Source organism: Lacerta agilis, chromosome 2, assembly GCF_009819535.1.
Source record: "Lacerta agilis isolate rLacAgi1 chromosome 2, rLacAgi1.pri, whole genome shotgun sequence".
Classification (NCBI taxonomy): Eukaryota; Metazoa; Chordata; class Lepidosauria; order Squamata; family Lacertidae; genus Lacerta; species Lacerta agilis.
This window is the reverse complement of record NC_046313.1, coordinates 28,384,953-28,406,897: the sequence shown is the minus strand read 5'-3', so window position 1 is coordinate 28,406,897 and position 21,945 is coordinate 28,384,953. Positions and strand designations below refer to the sequence as shown.

Genomic DNA, 21,945 nt, shown 5'->3' with positions numbered 1-21,945 from the left:
AGGTACCTGTGGGACTTTTCTGCCTCAGCGGCCAACATAACTTCCAGTCATTTTGTTAATTCTTAATTTGTCTAATTCTCAATCTGCTTTCCAGTAATTTATCTTATTCTCCCCCCCCCCCCAAAAGCTGTCTGAGCTAGTGGCCATCAACACAACCTATTGGAAATTAACGCCATCAATTATCTAGGAGGCACTTTTTATTGTCCTGAAAGTTACACTTTTCTCACCAGACAACAGTGGGTCTTAGCAGTCTGGGAAACAGAATTACGTTATTTGCCTCTTGTTTTATTTTATGGTTTTATATCTTTGCCTTTTGCATTTTCCTCAAGGCAGTTAACCAATAGTATACCACACAATATAAAACAATAATAGAACAGCAATGACACGTCAGGAATAAAGTGACTGAGAAGCCACAAAACGATCCAGGGGCAGAAGTTATTAAACAGCAATCAATAAACGTCAAAAAGGGGGAGTTAAGATAAGGTAACCAGATTTTTTTTTTCAATGAATCCGGGGACACTTTCCAACTTCAATGACTTTTGTATGGGGACTGGTTTGTAAATCCGGGGACTGTCCCTGGGAAACGGGGACGTCTGGTAACCTTAAGTTAAGAACCATCGAACAAGAGAATAAGACAGTCTTTGCATGGAGCCAAAATATAGGAACATGGGTACCAGGTGAACACATCTATTCTTCTGCCACCACCACAGAAAAGGCCCCTTGTCTGACAGCCATCATTATCCAAAGGCTTTGGCATCATTGCCAGAGAAATGTATCCAAACACTATCTTAACTGATGGACAGGCTCACCTAGAGAAAACACAGGTTTCTAAAAATGCCACTTTTTAGAACAATCTTCTCACAAAGCAGTTTGCAATACATTAAATAGCAAGTTGCAACTGTAAAGCTGCTGAATCCAATTGTTGTTGTTGTTGTTGTTCAGTCGTGTCCGACTCTTCGTGACCCCATCAGGACCAGAGCACGGCAGGCACGCCTATCCTTCACCGCCTCTCGCAGTTTGGCCAAGCTCATGATAGTAGCTTCGATAACACTGTCCAACCATCTCATCCTCTGTCGTCCCCTTCTCCTTGTGCCTTCCATCTTTACCAACGTCAGGGTCTTTTCTAGGGAGTCTTCTCTATTGTAATCCAATTACAATAACACAATTTGGGACTGCAGAGTTGTTCCACAGCAAGGCATTGTGGTTATGGTGACCTTAAAGAGTGCCTGCTCTGCTGCTTCTTTGTCACGACCGTGACAAGTAGAGGGAACTCTATTTAAAGTTTTAACAGTTTCCTGCTTGCTAAGCTGTATTTCCCAGAGCAATGTGGAGCTGTAGGCATTCTCCATGGCTCCCTCTCCCCAAATGCCGTGCTCTGCGGAAGGGCCCTGTAGGATAGTGCCACGGACCCTTTTGTTGCAGCTGCAAAATGGTGATGGTACTCTTAGTGCTAAATGGTGACAGGCAGGTGGCTAGATCAGTGGAAGGGTGCAGAAATTCACGGTCTTACCCATAGCACCATCCGAGACAGGCAAATTTCTATTCTTCCCCCCCACACACACTTTGTACTTCTACAAATCTCTGCTGTGTTTCTCCTCTTTCCACCCTGGTCATCTTTCTGCAAACAAAGAAGAAGAAGAAGCTCCAGGCGACTATTTCAACATCCCGACCAAGTGTGAAATGATGAAGTTCCCAACCGTTATTGTTCAAGCATACAGCTCGTTCTGCACTCAAAAGAACATGGCTGGCTCCTACCATGCATTTAACAGTAGCTGGCCAGTGACATCTCTCCCATTCTCTCCTCCCCACTGTGTTAGGGGGCCGGCTAAGAGCCAATGAGAATCCAAAAAGAGCATTACGCTGCCCGGCTTGGTGCTCTTAGGAAGGCTTCCAGAATACTTATATCTGCTGCGGGAGCCACTATGGTGGAAAACCTGGCAAAAAAAAAAATTGTAAGAAATATAGCAGCAAAAGGATGACAACAACATCTGTGTTTTCATCTATCAATTTGAACACTTGTCTCATTATCCCAGACGAAAGAAAACGTTTACAAAATGTCAGTAAAATTTTTATTACATTACCCGGAGGCTCATTTTGTGGTACGTAGTCTGAAGTTTTTGTCTGTTGCATTTTATTTATTTATTTGATAAACTTTATATACTGCTTGATTGTAAAAAAACAACAAAAAACAAAAAAACAAAAAAACAACCCAACAATATCAAATGGGGTTAATATCTCACCTTTCTTCCAAGACTTTCCAGATGGAGCACACAGTCCCTCTGCCCCCCCTTTTATCCTTCTAGCAACCCTTTGGGTTAAAGGTAAAGGTAAAGGGACCCCTGACCATTAGGTCCAGTCGCAAACGACTCTGGGGTTGCGGCGCTCATCTCGCTTTATTGGCCGAGGGAGCCGGTGTACAGCTTCTGGGTCATGTGGCTAGCATGACTAAGCCGCTTCTGGCAAACCAGAGCAGCGCACGGAAACACTGTTTACCTTCCCGCCGGAGTGGTTCCTATTTATCTACTTGCACTTTGGCATGCTTTCGAACTGCTAGGTTGGCAGGAGCAGGGACCGAACAACGGGAGAGGTGCAGTGGGAGCTCCCCCCGTCGTGGGGATTCAAACCACTGACCTTCTGATTGGCAAGCCCTAGGCTCTGTGGTTTAACCCACAGCAACAGGTCAAAAGAGGATGACTGGCTAAAAGTCACCTAGGGAGGGGCATGGCTGATGGAGTTTCAAACTGGTATGCCCAGCCCCAGGCTGACATTTTAGCCACATGACAGCAGGCCTCACACCGGAATGTGTATTATATATTGAAACATGTTGCACCTTAAATGCTTACACATTTGTCATGTGAAAGAGAAGAGTGCAGGGAAGGGAAATGTTTCAGGAGGGAGCACTGAAATTATATGCAGCATGAATTGCTACGGCAGCCTTCCTCAACCTCGGCCCTCCAGATGTTTTGAGACTACAATTCCCATCATCCCTGACCACTGGTCCTGCTAGCTAGGGATCATGGGAGCTGTAGGCCAAAAACATCTGGAGGGCCGAGTTCGAGGAAGCCTGTGCTACGGTCTCTGCAGGGAAAACTTCACAGATTGATCCTGTATCAATGCATAAACCCACCCCGAGGGTTCATAAGCACCAGTGCTGAACAGCTTCAGTCCCAAGTACCGATAGGAGCCAATTCGTAGGGGCTGAGGTCCCTTTGCCCCCCCTAAAATATTTAAGTGGGCTAGCATCCCCCAAAGTTGGTGGGCATTGCCTTTCAAATGGTGTGTGCCACATCACGTGACTGATTATGTGGGGCAGGGCTTAACCTGGGTTTACCCCCATATTTTATTCAAGTTGGCACCCCTGCCAGGTACCCTTGCTTATACTACTCAGGGCTCCTTATGCTACCTAAACCAAACTACGCTAGTCAAATGGAAGCAGTAGCAGTCGTGAAAGCAAGTCAGACTACCCTTTTTGTGGTCTAGACCACAGAGCCTAGGGCTTGCCAATCACAAGGTCGGCAGTTCGAATCTCCGTGACGGGGTGAGCTCCCATTGCTCGGTCCCTGCTCCTGCCAACCTAGCAGTTCAAAAGCACGTCAAACTGCAAGTAAATAGGTACTGCTCCAGCGGGAAGGTAAACGGCATTTCCGTGCGCTGCTCTGGTTCGCCAGAAGCGGCTTAGTCATGCTGGCCACATGACCCGGAAGCTGTACGCCAGCTCCCTCGGCCAGTAAAGCGAGATGAGCGCCGCAACCCCAGAGTCATCTGCGTCTGGACCTAATGGTCAGGGGTCCCTTTACGCTTTACCTTTAAGCACCAACTCAGAACAGGGGCTGAGTTTGAGACGCATGTTGGTTGAACTAAATTACACACCCCTTGCCACTGACCCAGTGGGCATTTGTCATATGTGCCATTTCTTCCATGGCCAAGCAAAGTTACACCACTATGACCATTAAGTCAAGCCTAATGAATACTAGAAGCTGAATACCTGATCCCAGTGCCTAGGTTTGCTAGAGCGACACACAAATAGGAGAAATAATGTGCAAAGCTAAGACACTACTCAAATCAGGGATTGTGCAGTTCTGTTCAGTGTTTTGTAGCTCTCTCCACACTCATTTGGCAGTTGTTTTGAATGGCAAGTAGAGGCATTTGCCAGCTTCCTCCTGGCTTCACCCCACCTTGGATAAGCCAGGATATTGTGCAGTCCTTGCTCCATCCTAGGAACAACCAGCGCCCTTCGTAGGAAACACCCAACTATCCTGGCATGTATTTTGTGAATTGACAGGGGTGCAGTTGCTGGACCAAACCATGTGGCTTAGGTTCTTGGCATCTCTGAATGATGTCGCATATATTCATAAAAAAGACTGACTGACCACATCTTCTTTAGTGTTCTGTGGTCAGTTTTACACATTATACAGCAGCAAAGCAAACTACCTGCCATGGTGGATGAATACTGTTTCCAGGACATGTTTCTAAAAACCAGCAGCTGGAGAACAGCAGCAAGAGAGGGGTATTGTGTTTATGCCCCACCTGTAGACATCCCAAAATTCTCTGGCTGGCCACCAACAAGGCAGTTGCATTATGTTCAATCCTAGCTCCCTGACAAGCATAGCCGAGCAGACCTACATTTTTTGACCTGCATTTAAAGCACCATCAGGACATGCCTCTAAAGAAATGCAATGTGTGATACCTCCCTCTGTCGTGCTGCAACACAGGTCAGCCAGACCCAGGTTATCCTGGCAACGTGCTGGAAGGGGTGAGAGAGGAGACAGGAGTCACATATGCTTATCTCCTCTCCAGCACTAATTGGGGCTACGGAAAGCACAGTCGGCACCCAAGCTCCATCTGCTGAGTGCCGACAGTGCCTGGAGCCATCTCCACGGCTCCAGTGCTTTATGCATCATGCAGCAACCTAGCACTGAATGCATCAAGCTGGGGAGAAAGGAAGAGCAGCACACTTGCCTCTGCGGGCAGTAAGCTCTCTGTGCTGTGTAGAACAGTGCAGCTTTCTGTATCCGATATGCATCCTACTTGGAGAGGCTAAATAAATTGGGGAAAGGAACACATAAGTGCCAACAAACAACTGCTGGCCCCCAGAATCACACCAAGACATAGGGATCCACTGTGTCTTAAAAGGGGTGCAAGTCAGATCCCCAGGGGTGAGGAACCTGCGGCTCTGTACATATTAAGACTCCCAACTCCCAGCTGCCACAGTCTGCATGACAAATGGTCCAAGATGATGGGAGAGTTGCAGTAAAAAGGTAAAGGATCTCTGGACGGTTAAGTCCAGTCAAAGGAGACTGTGGGCTGCGGCACTCATCTCGCTTAAGGGCGAGGGAGCCGGCATTTGTCCACAGAAAGCTTTCTGGGTCATGTGGACAGCATGACTAAACCACTTCTGGCGCAACTGAACACCGTGACAGAAGCCAGAGCACACAGAAACGCAGTTTACCTTCCTGCCACAGCAGTACCTATTTATCTACTTGCGCTGGCATGCTTTCGAACTGCTAGGTTGGCAAGTTCAAGAGGCTCTGTGTTTTAGACCACAGCAGCACCCGCGTGATATATGGCATAGGGCCACCCGTCGCCTACCACAGCATTACAACTTCCTGTCTTTTTGTTGCTATGTGCCTCAGCCACTTAAGAGGTCCATAGGTTGTTCTTACCTGGGGATACTGGAATGCGGCCCAAAGAGCAGGGCTGGGAACAAAGCGCTGTTATTGCCAGACCTAATTAAGCTTTGTTAAGATGACGAATTTGCATTCCCTTGGCCTTCTTCTACAGCCCAATTAGCGCCTTGTCCAGACGCACCTCTCATACAAGCCCCACAGTATGGGGTAGATAAATGTTGGCAGCCATGGCGTAGGGACAACACCTGTGTTTGAGACACCGCTTCCTCATGCTCTGTTTGAGACAGAACAGGGCTGCAGATCCCAGGGACTGAACCTGGGACCTTCTGTATGTAAGGCGGAGGCTCTAACACTGGTCCACCCCCTACGTGGGTTTACATTTGCCTCACACAATAAAGGGACTCAATCTTAAGTCCTGTAGCTTCCCGCTGCACTTTGTACCACAGCAAGATACTGCGCAGGAGAAAGTGGATCTACACAATTTGGACATCAAATTCTTTAAAGTCTGGCAACAGAAGCAACTTGCTGCGACATAGACAAGCCCTGCTCACTCAACTATGCTAGGTTGGCACCTCTTGAAAATGAGAATACTTCTCTCTCTCTCTCTCTCTGGAAACTTAACTCAAAATGGTTCAATACACCACATCTGAGGGACATTTCAAATAACAGTACTGTACAAAACTGTTTAGCCTTCTAAGTCATTTTCCCAACAGAGCGAACTTGGAGGATGTAAATCCAAAGTCACATGACACACGTTGAAAGGGTCTGGCGCTACAAGAATGAGCAACACCTGCTTTTCACAATTACTTTATTGTCATGATTACAAAAGTGCTGATTTACTTGCTCTGGTTCTTCGACCCCGCAGAGTCACGACCCTCTGGAATGACGCTTCACACCGGGGTGTGTGTGAGTGTGTGTTTGTGTGTGTGACTGGTGATGGGGGCACCGTATGCTGGCAAAACGAAGGCCAGCAGAAACAAGGGACAAACGGCCGATACGACAATCACTTCATTAGGCATGGGCTGGATCCAGAGGCATTAAAAAAAAAAAAATCAGTGCTACAGAACGGGACCTTGAGAACATCACAGAAAAAGCAAGGCAACGTGGAAAGATTTCACAGCCCTCTAGGCTCCCACCAAAGCTGCCAAGAGGCTCAGAGGAACTGCCAGAGGATAAATCGGGCAGGGAGTAGGGAAAGCTTGGCAGCTTAAGAGGCACACAATGTCTATCTGTGACACCTACTCTATAGTAAACCTAGTAAACAAGAGGGCCTCCCCCTGCCCTGCAACCTTAGCCCATGCCACGGGTTCAAAATATGGACCGTGTTCTCCCCGTCCCAGATCCTCAGTGAAGGCCTTGCTGACTTATAACAGGCCCACCACCCTTCCACCATCATATGCCAAGAGGCCTGCTCACTTGGGGTACATGAGAAGCGAAGGAGGTGTCACAAGGGATTCAAACGTTCTCTCCCCCTGGCTGAGCTAATTTGGCTCTTGCTAGTTAGAGGAATACCTCAGAAACCTATTCTCATTAGTGCCCCCCCGCAGGAGGCCCTTTGGTTTCAGGAGGCTTTGGCTGAACAAGGTTAAAGCGAGAGGCAAAATGAAGGCGGCAAGGCTCGCTAGGCCGGCCGTAGACTGCGGTGTCGCTTGCCCTATGCTACCACTACTACCAGTCACAGTAAATACAAGGGGCCATCCCTGCCTCACACAGTAGACCTGAGGGTTAAGAGGAGACTGAGGTAGGAAAAAGGAAGGAAGCCGGACGCAGTGAGGGAAAGCTTTTGTTTGTAGAAACATTTAAAAATCTGGGACACTGAAGGGTAAGAAGGAAAAGTGCCCGCCAGGTGTATTGCTATCGGCAGCCCCACCATTAACTAACAGAACCGCTCCCCAGCTCACTCGTAAACATTTAAAAATGGACAGAGAACATTATTATTATTATTAAGTTTCTGTCTCCTCACATGGAGACGCACTTCTGCTCCAGAAGAGCAGGGGAGAAAGCAGTACTCAGCATAGCAAGGTGCCTGGGAGCTGGGAGGCTGTGGCACCCAACTCCCCCCACCCCCAATAAACAACAAAGGAGACTGGGAGGACAGAGAAAGATGGTGGTATTGGCGGAAGAGGCAAGTTACTGCCCGTGGCAGAGCGGAGGAGCAACCTCAGTCTTGCAGGGCTCCCGTAGGGAGCGGTAGCAAATGTTGCAATGCCGACAGGCAAGACGAGGGCATTCGTGGGGCTGTTGGGTGTTAAGAGGAGATGCTGTGGGGTCAGCAGGGTTACTACTGCACGGCAGGCAGTATTGTGGTGATGCTGCTAACGGCAAGGAATGGACGCTCCAGTGAACTGCTGGGCATAGGAGAAAGGCATTGTGGGGAGAGGTTGGCCAATTCACTGCTACTGGGCACTAAAGGAGAGAGCTCTGATTGGCTGTCTGTCATACCATCAGGCACCAAGCAATGCCGAAGGCTTGGCTAGCAGCTGTGAGAGACTGCCAGGCACTGAAAGGGGGCATTCTGCGAGAGTCCAGCTGGTGCCGCAGCGCTAAAAAGGGCACTGTTAAGAATGCCGCACCTTGGCAAAGGAATAGTGTGTGATACCCGGGCACTGTGGGGGTCGTAGTGTCCCAGCCCTCCCCGCCCCCGGTCCTCCAGGTTTATGCCTCTGACTAAGGCAGGCCCTTCTCTCTCTCAGGCCAGCACTTTGATCCCAAAGTTTTTGCGCAGCTGTTCCAGGAAAACAAAGGTGAGCACTGTATGAGGGATTAAGCGGACGCCGGCAGGAACAAGGCCCTAGAAGAGAAAATTGGTTATGGTCAGCTTCTGTCAATCCTGGAATTGTCGCCGCAAGCTGCACAGCTAGACCAAGGAGGGAAGGTGGGGTTTGAAAAAGAGGCAGCTGGCAAAGGGTCCCAAAGTGGAGACAAGCCCAGATTTTGATCCCATGAGTCACATGAGGCTTTTTCACTCGCCTGGCGTCCCCTAAAGGCCAGGTAGCCTGGCATGCAGCTGCAGCACTGTGGCAGGGGAAAGGATGCAATGGAGGCAGTGCAGCCATCTTGGGAATAGGGAAGCAAACTGGCTGGGGACCAGAAGGGCAGGAATGCAGGACTAGGAAGGGCTGGGAGTTGTGCTGTCTGCATTGCGTGCCCGGTCTACTTGGTGCAATCACCCATTGACGCTCCTGCTGCATCTGCATTACCTTATAAAAAGCCAGTGGCCCAAGCTTGGCTGTCTCCATTGCACAGTGCACGACACCCTGAGAGAGAATGAGAAAGAAGTCAGCCCATGCCCAGGCAGCCCCCTGTACAGATCCCATCCTTCTCCTTACAAGGCTCAATCTCTGCCAATCACAAACTGATGGAAGAGCTGCAGCAGCCAGAATGATGCTCAGAGATCAGGGACATGGCACCAAGCAGCAGCAAAAGGGAAAAAACAAAAAGCTGGCCAGAAGGCCAGTGATATCTGTAGGATAAGGCTTAGTTCAAGCAACCAATGAATCAAGAGACTGGAAATCTGGACAGCCATTGGCAGGGATCACTCACCCGATACTCCCCCTGGGAGTTCATAAGGCGTGTCTTCAGCACATCCAAGGGCTGACACAGGAATGTGGCACATCCTCCCTGCAATGAAAAGGGGGGGGGGCAGGGAATGTGATGGCAGCAGAGCCTTTTTGAAATCCTGGGTCAGAGGGCACTGTGTGAATGTCACCAGAAGCATGCCCACATTATAAGCTAGTCATCAAGTGACATGGTAGTTGGAGGAAGAGGCATTATCTCACCCCACTGCTGTGTTAAGAGTAGAAATCCCGTGATGCACCAGGGGAGTGGCAAGGCATTTCTTCCCACTTGCAGACCACTGGTTTACCAAACAGTTACCTAAAATCACAGTGTGGCGCGTGCTGTGTTTTCAAGCCGTGGAGCAGAATAAATGGGAGGAGGCCACAAAATTGTCTTGCATGATCTGCGCTGGGATATATAGTTCCCTGTAGCGCCTCCTTCATAGTGCCCTAGACCTGAAAGAATCCCCATCCCTCTATCCAGCTATTTCTCTTTCTCACCAACCTTTCAAAGCCCTCTGTAAAACCAACTTGTTGGGCAAAACCGTTTCAGAATCACAACAGCCTCATCTACACTGCAGTGCCTGCTATTAGCCCTACATTCCCTTTTACCTTTGCCCCTTTGTCAAACCTCGCCCTCTCTCCCATCAGCTCCTCCATCTCCATAAGTCCTCAATCCAGAGGCTCGTGGTCTATTATTAATTCCAAACAGCACCCAGTAGACAAACTACTGGGTCCTAGCAGGTGCTCAGTAATGTAACAGCTTTACAAAGGAGAATGAAACTAGTCATGAGCCTAGTACAGGCTTAAACAGTGTATGGCCCCCACCAAGCCCAAAACAAACCCTCCCCAATATTTTTACAATCTCAGGCAGGCCAAACATTTGTGTTTATCTTGGAGCGTCACCACTTGTGCAGGTCTGGTTTACTGCCCAGCAATGAGATAACTCTTATGGCTCAATAGCCAGGCAATTCGACTTTAAATGATGAGCTTTCTGGGTTTGAAATGCTGTCTTTGCAGGGAAAGGACTAGGACCTTCATAACAATCCATTCTTGGTAGCTCCATGGACTTCGACTTTGGATCTCCATCTCCCCGAGAAGGTGGAACAAGCACCATGGCTCTAACCCCAATGAATACACACAAAAACCAAAACCAAAACCTTGGCTTTACACCCACACCCAGATATCCACTTACAGCAATAAAGCTGGCCAAGAAATGGGTGAGAATATTGTCAGAGAGGAAACCGGTCCCAAGAACCAACTGCTTAGCCTGGTCGTAGCAGGAGAGCTGCAGAGAAGCAGAAAGTTGTGAGACTGGCCCCAAATCTCCCAGCACTCATGAGCAAGCAGGGAGACTGGCCCTGAAACGGAGTGTCTATTCTCCGTTGAACCACAAGGGATCAGGCAAGACAGTGACACCAGCCCCTGCAGTGTGTCAGGAGGACGAGTGGCAAAAGTGTGACTAATCCTCAGCCCTCTCGGACAAATCTCCTGTGCCACCAGTACTGCCAGAGAGACAAGGAAGTCGTAAGCCTAATCTGGGGGAACTTGGGGCTCTCTAGACTACCATCCCTTGTTATTATCTTTGCTGGCTGGAGTTATGAGAGTCCAATAGCATCCGGAGGGCTGCAGGTTCCCCACCGCTGGCCTAATCCATCTTTAAAAGCGCTAAGCCAATATGCTGAGGAACACAGGTGGGCTGGGAAATACAGGATCTCATTCTCCAGCCTACATCAGGTCACTTGTGGTTTTACACCAGCGGAACATTTTTGCAGAAAACTCCAACCTTGAGAAAACAATTGCTAGATGTTCACCCACAGAGCCTGACCTCTCCTCTCCTCTCACCCCCACCCTACCCCCTTGCAGCCCCAGAGACAGGAGAGACAGTACGAAGGAACCTACAAACTAGCCTGTTAACCTTGGGCCCAAAGACTAAGAGAAGTCTTAAAACATTTTAACAGTTTTGAGTCAAAAGCTATTAGTGCTGTCTGCAGGTTTTGCAAATATATGCTGCCTTCTGCATCCTGCTGTCTGAATGCAGCTGCCTATAGCCTCCCAATGGGAAGACTGGCTCTTGTGGGGAGGTCATGCCTGGACTAGAAATCTTACCCTGCATCAACTGCAGAGCAGGTGTCTCTTCCATTACATCTGACTGTAACAGGACAGGATTTCTACGAAATCCTATTTTCCCTCCCCAGGTGGCTAGAGAACATGTCAATCGATTTCATGCCTGGGGTGAAAAGTGGGCATATAGATATGGCCTTGGTGTGCATTATGGTGGGTATATGCCTAGCTGAATATGCACACGTGTAGGCTGGATTTAGGTGCACATCCATCAGCAACTATGGCTCTTTTTTGTATCGCTACCTGTCCAACGGTAACCAGAGCCCCTCGACTTGCTGCCATTGATGCTCCTGAGAACAATTTCTTCACACCCTCTGCAAAGACAAAAGGGATTCAAAGCATGGGGTATACAGGGTAGAGCTCACCAGGCTGCACAGTCTACAAACAGCAGTGATTTTCTGCTCGTCAACTCTTCAGAAACCACAGCCTCCCAGCCCCTAAGACACTGCACAGGGATGGATATTGTCTATTGCTCCCAAAGATACAGGAATGATGTTATAACCTACTAGGTGTTTTAAAAGGTTATGAAATAGCTCCTCATTTAGCCAAAGACAGACGATCAGAAACCGAGATACGGCAAAGATACTGATGCCCCATCACAATAAAATATATGTGGTTGAAAGATTAAAATATAAATCTGTGGTTAGAAATCAAAGCATCAGAGAAGATAAGATCTCCTATTAGATGCCTGTGGAAGAGAGAACACTGCTGAAACTAATCAGGGACAGAAGACAGGGGCAGTTGCTCAGACTGGGTCTCTCCGCTCTTGCACAGTTTCACTTTTGGAAACCAAGTCCAGCTGCCAATCTATGCACACCTGCCTGGGGACAAGCAACAGTGAATCTGAACCAGTGAAGGCTGCATGTCCTCAATTTCCAGAGCAACATGGAGCAGGAAGCTACCATTCCTCATCCTTCCACCGGACTTTAAAGGCAGGAGGAGTAGGTCTTATTTTCTCCACTTGCCAATCTCCCTCTCCTTCCCCCCTACCGCCCCCCTCTCTCTCTAACACACATGAAGGGACAACCCTTTTAGTCTCCTCTCTCCCTTTTCCCTGGGCCCCATATGCTTGTTCTCTGCGACGCTCTAGAAGCCAAGTATGTGGTCAACTTTGAATTCTACCCCTGTGAACTCCAGGCCACCCTATTCCTCTGCACTTCCTATCAGCTTACTCACCCCTCTCCCTTCCTAATGTTCAGCGGCTGCCAGACTCAAGAGGAGCTTGTAAGCAGCTCGCGTCACTGATCCCAAAGAGCCACTAAACAAAGGCTGTACCTGCATCTTTCGCAGGCTCTCATCCTGACACCAGCTTTACTTCCAGGTAGTTTGCCTTGGATGTTGTTGCCCCTTCTCCTGGCACTGGTTTTGCCGGCTTCCTGGCACTGGGACTGGCCTGTAACCTAACGGCTCCCACTTCCGTAAAGGAAAGGGAGCAGAGGCTGCAGCAGATTCTCCCCAAGGCTGATTTCTTTCATTCAGGGTGAGCTCCCTGTGGCCTCTCAGAAGCCCAAACAAGCCACACTGCGCGCTGACCAAATCCTTACCTTCACGAAGTACCCGATACAACCCATCCAAAGCATGCGAGTAGCTAGAAAGCAAAGAGAGACCATATTAGACACCCAAACCTATCTCGCTGCAGCTGCTACTTCTACTGGCCATACCAGACAGAAGGCTGCAACTAAAGACTCTTCCAGATCTAGTAGGGACTTATAGAACCCTGGGCTTTGATCGCCCTGATTCAGAAAGTTGTCTTTGAGCTTCGAACAATTGGAATTTGAGGATCCATGCTGCCCCTCTGTGGCCATGCAGCTTCAATACAACCCTTTTCAGAGGGATAAAGGCTTTCACAGCCCCCCCCCCCTTAATGCTATTATTTGCCTCTCCAGCACTTGTGCATCTCCTGTGCAATCCGCCTCTGCAATCTGGACACTCACTTGCGCCGCAGATGCGCCGGCTGCTTCATGTCATTCTGCATCCTGTGGAGGGAAGAGCAACACAGCGTTAAGGACACTTTCATGGGGGCGGGGAGACAAAAGCCTTTCCCAAATCATCCCCCCACCCCACCCCCGGTAGGATGCTGAGTTTGCCCCAGAGCAAGGCGAATTGCAGAGGCAACGGGCTAAATTCTGTGTAGCTGTTCGTAGTTTTGTGATCATAGAATCTTAGAAATGGAAGGAACCCCATGGGATCAAACCTGCAACCTTGGCATTTTCTAACCAACTGAGCTATCCAGCTAGCACTAAGCAGATTTCTCTGTCGGTGCAAGCATTTCTGCTGGTGAAATGATCAGCCCTCTCCTCCCTCCCCCCCCCCCACCCCGCACGCTGCTGCAGGGGCTCTCCACCCCCCCCCCCCAAGCCAAGTTAAGGGGGCCCAAAGAAGGAAAACACCATTGAACTGGTGGAAAGTCCTTGTGTGGGCTTATGCCAGTGGGACTACTTAGTTAAATCCAGCCCCGTGGAATCTCCCTTGAGTTCATGGAAGTTCAGTAGGGGTGTAAAGAGTTAAGTGAACAGGTCACAGGGAGCTGAACTGGGAAAGGTTGAAGCACAGCCATAGGGAAAGGGGAAGGAGACCACTGACCTGACATTCACCATGTCCGCTGGGGTTCCCACAAACCCACCGGTGAAACCTGCAACCAGAGAACAGCAGGTGAAAGGGGACTGTGCAGCCTGCAATGGCGTGGCCCGTCATCCTGCGCTTGCCAAGCCCCAGCTCACCTCCTACTGCACCTAGCAGCACCTTCTGGTAGAAGGGCATTGGCCCCTGGGCACCCTGGCTCAAGTGGTCCCGCACAGTCTCATAGATGGCAAAGCGGGTGAGGGAGTACGTCATCTGGAGAAGCAGAAAGAGTCAGAGCAGGTTGGCAGCACGCTCTCAGGCCCTGGTCCTGCCCAGCACAGGGCAATCGCTGATCAGAATCACTGTTCAGGAACGGCACCAGCTTGGCAACAGCGCAGCCCCTGCCCTGGCACGGCCACAGCCTTTGCATTATGGAGCTTGTGCCCTTAAGAGCCATGGCAGCAGCGTCCTTTTCGCCAATCAACAGACACCACCCGGTATATATGCAAGGGGTGCAACCCCAAGTGAAGCCCTCTTCTTCCCCAAACCCTGCTTGGCATAGCAGAGACCAACCCTAACACCCAACTATTCAGGAATCATAGATTCTGCAACCAGAATGATATTCAAGCAGGGCTTATGGTGGCTGCAGAAATCAATGTAACCTTATTGCAGAGCTTGTTTGCAAGGATTGAGAATTCCCTTGCAGAGTCGTGGGAGAAGCAACAGTGTGCCGGGAGTGGAGGGAGCCATTGTGACAGTCAGTGCGCTGCTAAATGAACAAGATATTAAGAAGGAAGAAGGATACAACTCAAGAAGCTGTTGCTTCTCTTAGCTTCTCCTCATCTGCACAAGGTGCCTGACTCATCAAAGTCTCGAGGGGGGGGGGGGGACACAGCTTAGAAGCACATGCCTCATTTCAGAAATTCCTAGTCTAAAAACCTGCTTGACCTTCTCAGATGGCAGGTGCTATTGAATCCTTATATTCTATTGACAATATTCTGCAGGATTTTTTTGCCATTAACTGTGACCAAATGGCCTCTCAGTTTCAGAGACTGCAAGTCTACCTAATTTACAAAGCTCTGTCCGTGAAGCCAAACACAGTCTCAGTGTTCAATCTGTGGAATATGCTTTGAAGGGTGCTGGAAGAAACTGCAGAACTCTCACGGGTAACGTGACGGAACCAAAAAACTGGCATGGGAAGCCAGACAAAAGGAGCAGGAATGAACAGACAGGGGTAAAGCAATCGTTGCAGCGGCCCAACAACTCACCTGCCGGCAGAGGGAGGCACTAAGACCACTGTAGAGGGCCAGAAAGCCATCGTTGCGAATCACACGCAAGGCCATGCCCGTCATGCGCATCTTCACTTCCTGCTGGGTTTGCAGGTGGACCTAGAGGCAAGGAAAGCAGGTAGCAAAGAGGTCAGGCTGGATTTGCCAGGCTCTTCGTTCTCCGAGGGATATTCCAGGGGGGCCAGGGCAAGGAAAAGATTAAGCAGCCGCAGCCAATGCACCTCTGATACAACAAACAAATGAAACTGCAACTCCATGTCAACAAGAGCTCAGGAATTCATTGTAAACATCCACTTTGAATCTTCTATTCCAAGAATACTGCCCACCAGAGCTTAAGGAGAGATTCTTTCTATTTTTAAAGCTATGACTGATTCCCCCCCCCCACTCCTAGAGACAACCCCTTTGCATAAGAATTTATATTTTGCTATCCTGCTCCACTCTCCTCATAAAATGTGGGAAAGGATTCCTGACTTCTGGTTTCCTTGCTTTTACAAAACCCTTTCCCCTCCATCTGGACATATGGCTTGCCCAACAAAACCTACTCCTTCCAGAAAGACAAGCCTTACCTCCCAGCTATCTCCCCCAATTCCTGCCAGATATTCTTCCCCCTGGTGAGCTGTAAGAAGATTCCTGCATTCTTCACCCCATAACCTAATGGGTGCTATTGATTTTGGGTGTTTTTGCAATCACAGCTGCGAGGCACTTGTTCCAGCCATGGCAAGGGGCTCCCCTGCCTGCATCCACAGACGATTGCTGACCCATCTGCCTCTGTAGTTTAGAAATGCAGGTCAACATTGGTTTCCCAGATTACCATCCCACCTGCAAGCACCCTGACCTCGCAGTGGAGCAGCTCGTGTTTATAGTACTGTACAGCCAGCTTGGAGAGAATTTAGGTGAAAGGCTGCCACGTTGATTAAAAAAAAAAAACTTGGCAGGGCCATTGGCCAACCAGCCCTTCTCCTGAAGAAGGGGAGAGGTCAAGCCAAGCAACAAGAGAAGGTGGCCTACACGAGTTCTGAACTGGATCCAGAAATGAAATACTGTAGTACAAAACACCTGCACTTCTCAGCACTGGCCTTCTCCCATCCTGCATGATATTACTGTAAGGAACAAGGAGTCCAAGCAATTATCTGGCCAGAGGTTCTTGAATGCAAATGTACCAGTGTGTTATAGGCAGCTGGGGATAGCTCAGTTGATAGAGCACAAGACTCTTAATCTCCGGGTTGTGGGTTCTAGCCCCACATTTGGCAAAATATCCCTGCATTGCAAGGGATTGGACGAGGTGATCCTTGTGGTCCCTTCCAACTCTACAGTGATTCTATATTGGTTAGAGCAGGCATCCCCAAACTTCGGCCCTCCAGATGTTTTGGGCTACAGTTCCCATCATCCCTGAACACTGGTCCTGTTAGCTAGGGATCATGGGAGTTGTAGGCCAAAACATCTGGAGGGCCACAGTTTGGGAGTGCCTGGGTTAGAGTGTCAGATTAGCAGCTGGGAGACCAGGGTTCAAATCCTCACTTGGCCACAGAGCCAGTCACCACCTCACAGGGTTGTCCTGGGGATTAAATGAGCAGGGAAACCATGTACTTGAGTTCCAATAAGAAAAAGCTATAAATAAAATAAAATAAAATATATTTTATATAAATATATAAATTTAAACAAATTTAATTTAAATAAATAATAAATAAAAAAACAATAGATAGATAGATAGATAGATAGATAGATAGATAGATAGATCCAAGAGCCTTCTAGGGGCAGGGGCTGGAATTCAACAACATCTGGAAGACCCACAGCTTCGCCATCTTTCGTAAGACCCACCCTTTTAAGAAGCAAGTGGACTGAAGCAGCCCCAGCAGATGGAAACACACTTCAGCTGAGACTGCAGAAGTACCAGTAGCCAGGAGAGGGCAGTGAAGTGGTGGACAGCAGCAAAGATGGGCAGTGTTCCCAGGCAGCCAGTGGCAGCTCAAAGATCCCATTGTGGAGGATGAAGCTGGAATGTGCTCATCAAGCAGCTGGCAGGCCCAGCAGCGACACAGGGAAAGCAAACGATGGAGGCTCAAATCTGCAGGAATCTCCAGAGTTAGCAGCTTCATGCTGGCATTAGTGTGCCCCTGCCAGACCATAACAAGGGAAAAGAATGTTCCCACCACATTAGGGACCAGGGCTAAGTATGCAGAATGCTCAGGGAGAGGCGGGTGGAGTGGGTGAGAATCTTAGAACAGGCCTTGCCTGGTAACTTGTCAGTGTCTGGGCAGAAAAAAACTTCATAGCCCCACAAGCTATGAAAGAAAGCTAAGAAAGCTATCTTTCAAGTTTATTGAGTTTGACCAGCCCATTCCCTTTCTGTCAGCTCTAAAGCAGCCTGTGGGGCAGACTTGGGCCATGTACACACCATGTATTCCCACCCCCCACAGAATCCTGGGAATTGCAGTTTGATAAGGGTGCTGAGAACTGTAGGTCTGTGAGGGAGTAAACTAGGGTTCCCAGGATTCTCTAAGGTGTGCGAGTGTGTTTCAGATGTATGTTGTGTATGCAGCCTTTGACATTTGACTTTGAAGAGCAATGACCAAAGCTGGGGAGACCCTGGTGCCATGATGAGCAAGGCCTCAAGAGACCACTTTTGCTGGAGTGGGCAACCTTATGCCCCTAGGAGTGCACGCATCTTTTGGCCTAAGTTCATGCAGGTGACAAGGAGGTGGGGAAAGGGGCAGGGGCTGGGGCTGGGCCAGGCAGAAAGGAAGGTGGAAACAGGATGTAGCCTCACTTACCACCAATGTGTGGTCACTGACAAATTACCTCTGAGAAATAGGCCCTAGAGTAGACAGAGAAAGGCAGTTGGCCAATCTCTCGTCTAGGTACACACAAAAGAAAGGCAGGGCAGTCGGGTAATAAAAGGGCTTAGAAAAGTTATCATTAAAATCCCAAGCAGGCTTCTGTGTGGAGATCTAGAGAGCAGCAAGGAGAGGCCTGTTGACACTGGTCTCTTCCTGGATTATAGGACAGATTTGACTAACTGGCACAGCTGGAAGAAGCCCACACGAGGACTGCTACAAGTGCAATGGGGCTTTCTCCCCACGTGACGTCCCCCAAGTTGGCCTGTAGGGGGGAATCAGGAGAACCCTTAGAACAGCACATGGGGGAAGAAAGGGAGGACTGTTCCCTTGAGCAAACAGAAATGCTTGCCCTGCCAGAATGTTTGTTTTAGTGCGACATTTGAATTCTACCCCATGTTTTGGCCTCCCTCTTTCTTCCTTTCTGATTGGCATGCCCCATGTCAAGGACGAATGTATTTGCGTACATTTGAAGAACCTTGGATTCTGTTTTTAAAACAAAAAACAAAAAGACTATGAAGACTAATGTAACTGAGAAATAACAGCAATAAAGATTACAAGGCAAAAGAAAATAATTTATCCCTACCCATTCAACAGGAAAACACTGCATCTGCTGATCGGGGCTGCATGCCAGAAATCATTAAGAGAAAATCTTAATGGCCCCACTGACCTTGGACATGCCACTTTCCCTCTGCCTTTCAGGGCAGAAACTATCTGGCCTCTTGTGAGGGGTGTGCACAACGCCACAAGTGCAGAATCGTGGCTGAGTGGGGCCTCTTTGTTTTTTTGCAGGCCTCTATTCATACCAGGAGATACTGCCACTGAATTCAAGCTGTTATCTAGGAAGTCCTCACTTCCTAACCAACACAATTGGGCCTCAGTCTCTCAAACCAAGAAAATGCAGTGCAAATTCTGTATCACTTGACACATAGTAGAAGCTAGAAACTAGACAGGCTATACCTGTTTTGCAAGTACAGTAATATTTAACAGAGCAGGGGCCCAACTACTGTGATGATAATTATGCCTTGATCTGTGCTCTCTAATTCGTAGTGGAGAACGCTAGCCGGTCAAAATATACTACACATAATGGATTTAACTGTCCAGGGGTCCTTTACCTTTACCTTACATAGAATGAACTGGAAATGAGGTGGGGGGTGGGAGTGCGTCTGTTCTCATTTTTTGTATTTTTATGTTTCGAACTTGCCCTGTGATCTTCAGCTGAATACAAATTTAATCAATCAAACAATCTGAACTGACTCAAGACTGTTGCCTTTAGTTAGCTCCTTGGGCACTGCTTCCTGGAAGGCACCAAACGCCGCCTGGCCACAGGGAGCCAGTACAGGGCACACAGCAGCAGCAGATGCCAGTCTGCTGTGCCTAGGAAACGAGACACCAAGGGGTGCCAGCCAGGGCCGGAATACCAACCGCAGGCCATGTCTCTTGCCTGGGCAACGGGGTACATCTGCGTACCACCGGGTGGTGGTGGTGTCGCCCAGGCAGTTCCAACTTCCTAGTTATCAACGGAGCCAAAATGGCAGATAGAAATCATTGTAACGGTTGGGGAGGGGGGGGGAGAGGAGAAAAGGGAAATGCCACGCCACTGTCAACCCCCTATAGCCTCCAACCACACATCCCAGAGTGGGGGTGGGCTAAGGAAGTGTCTCCTCGCCTTGCCGTCGCTCGCGCTGCCTTAGACGTAAAGGGGCTAAAGGTGAAGCGCCTCCTTAGGGCACTTTGCTGCTCAGCCACCTTTGCCTGCAGCCAAGCGGGAAAAGGAAGCGGCGCAAGGATTTCCCAAGCAGCAAAGGAAACACGCGGCAATATTGAAGCGGAGGGGGCGGCTAGACCGAGAGGCAAACAGACGGATGGGGCCAGCAGAGATCAGTGCAGAGGAGCCATGGGGGGAGACGGGAGGGAGAGGGCCGGAGAGAGATTTTAGGAGCCAGGTCCCCCCCCCATCCGTCTTCAACCTGGCAGGTTTCTCCCCCTCCAACCCAAGACGCACCTTGAGCAGGTCTAGCGGGTGGGTGCAGCATGCTGCCCCGCACGAAGCCAGGCCCCCGAAGTACCAGCGGGACACTCGTTTCTCCACCATCGCGCCGCCGGCTCTGCGTGGCTGCCTCTGCTCCTCACCTCCCCGCTGCACGGAGCCGGGAAGCCCGGCCGCCGCCTCCTCCTTCTTGCCGCCGTCGCTCCCTGCACTGAACCGACGAGGCCTTAAAGGGGCAACGCCCGCCATGGGAGGGACGCCTTAAAAGAGCAACGCGGAGGCCAGACTGGGTGTACCGGGGAGGTAGAATAACTGGGAGAGGGTACGCAGCCTTTCTCCGCTCAGGCTGAGCCCCCGTCTTTGTCCGCCCCCGCGCATTCCGCCTTCTGGACCTTTCTGCGAGGGATTCTGCAGCGTCAGGCGCCACTGATCTCCGCTGCCCGCCCAGATCATGGCTAATCTGGAAGGAAATCCCGGCTCTGTTTAAATCGAGCAGCCAAGATGCTGCTGACTCCTTCGTTGTAAATTCACACACAGTTCCTCGCTCTCCCCTCCCCTTCTTTTTTTGGTTTTGTCGTACAGTATAGATAGGTCAAACGCGAATGCAAAAGGAGAAGAGTGCACTAGTTGGCAACAACAACTCCCTGTCAAGTGTATATTTGGTGGCAAATCTGGACTTGTTCTTGCGTTACATCAGCCAAACACTTATTGTACATAACGCCATTGTGGTTTCTTTTTCTACATATGACTTTCGGAGTGCTGAGAGAAATGTTTATTATGAAGGTGTGTGTTCCTCGCGCAGGTGGATATTTTTGCAGCCTTGTAACAGACATGATTGGCATCAAAATACCAGCCCTTAATGTCTCCTGCCCCCTCAATTAAGAACTTACCCTTTTCCAGGGAATGTTTGTTAACAAAAAACTGTTGACAGTGACTTGTTTACAATATTAAGCTCACATTTCAAAGCCGTGTCATATCGCCTCAATCACGCTATCTTTCATTGGCGACAGTCCTTGTATTCATAGTCCAGGTCTATGGATATTTACTCAGGTGCAAGTTCTACTGTTTATTGACGTTTACTGTACTCCAGTACATGTGTTTAGGATTGCAGGGAGCTGAATTCCACAGAAGATGGAATCCCCTTGGCAAATTCTATACACAGTGAAGGGCAACCATCACATTGGGTATCCCCACCACCATATGGAGCAGAAATATTCACTGTAATATGATGGCACAAGATAAGAACTGTTGAAGGCACAGGCCAGCATCATTCAGCCCACAAGCATAATGTCTATTTCCACTGTTGGCTGTGCATCAACTGGTCCTACAAAAGCAATAGGATCCTAGAGATTTGCTCCCTTCAGGGGGGAGGGGAACCAACCCACCACAATCACAAGCAGGCATGTGTCATAGGCATCTTGTCTAACTCCAGGATAGCAAAGAGATCAAACTCCACTGTTAGGCTGAACTGCCATTCTTGGCAAGTCACACTGCCCTAAACGAAATGGCCGACCTTTTAATTTGGACCTTAGGGTGAAGGGTGGGAATTGATTGATTAATCATTTATATAACATATAATTCTTAACTAGCACCAAAGTGAGTTCCTTTGGAGGAGAAACCTTGGGAGTTTGTACGTTGGAGTACTTCTTGATGAGCCTTGACCTCTTTCAGTGGCTACCTCATAGTTTTGTCTGTTGCATGTAGAGAACCTATGAAACCATTTTACATGAAGTCGGAACATCAGTCCATCCAGTTCAGTACTGTCTTGTTTGGACTGGCAGTGGCTCTTCAGGATTTCTGATATCCCAGAGATTGAAGCTGGGACTTGTATGTGGGAGGGGCAGGAGTGGGGTGTTCTGTGATATTTGTACCATTGCTGCAGGTTGCTGTGCCCACCATGCATGGCTAGTGTAGAAGCAACGGCAGTTGGCAGAGATGCAAGTGAAACACCCACAGGCTACT

The 21,945-nt window shown here is 49.2% G+C and overlaps 1 protein-coding gene across 1 annotated transcript; it reads right to left on the bottom strand.

Annotated features, from left to right (window-relative positions):
• Positions 1 to 6,418: 6,418 nt before the first annotated feature.
• SLC25A10 (solute carrier family 25 member 10) lies at positions 6,419 to 20,296 on the bottom strand. The gene is made up of 11 exons (XM_033139085.1): positions 19,999 to 20,296; positions 15,139 to 15,258; positions 14,029 to 14,143; positions 13,892 to 13,940; positions 13,243 to 13,284; positions 12,853 to 12,896; positions 11,552 to 11,622; positions 10,380 to 10,472; positions 9,171 to 9,248; positions 8,828 to 8,884; positions 6,419 to 8,418 (listed from the first exon to the last, which is right to left on the bottom strand). The coding sequence occupies exons 1-11, from the start codon at positions 20,230 to 20,232 to the stop codon at positions 8,317 to 8,319; spliced, it is 1,005 nt and encodes a 334-aa protein (XP_032994976.1). The 5' UTR covers positions 20,233 to 20,296; the 3' UTR covers positions 6,419 to 8,316.
• Between the last annotated feature and the right edge of the window lie 1,649 nt (positions 20,297 to 21,945).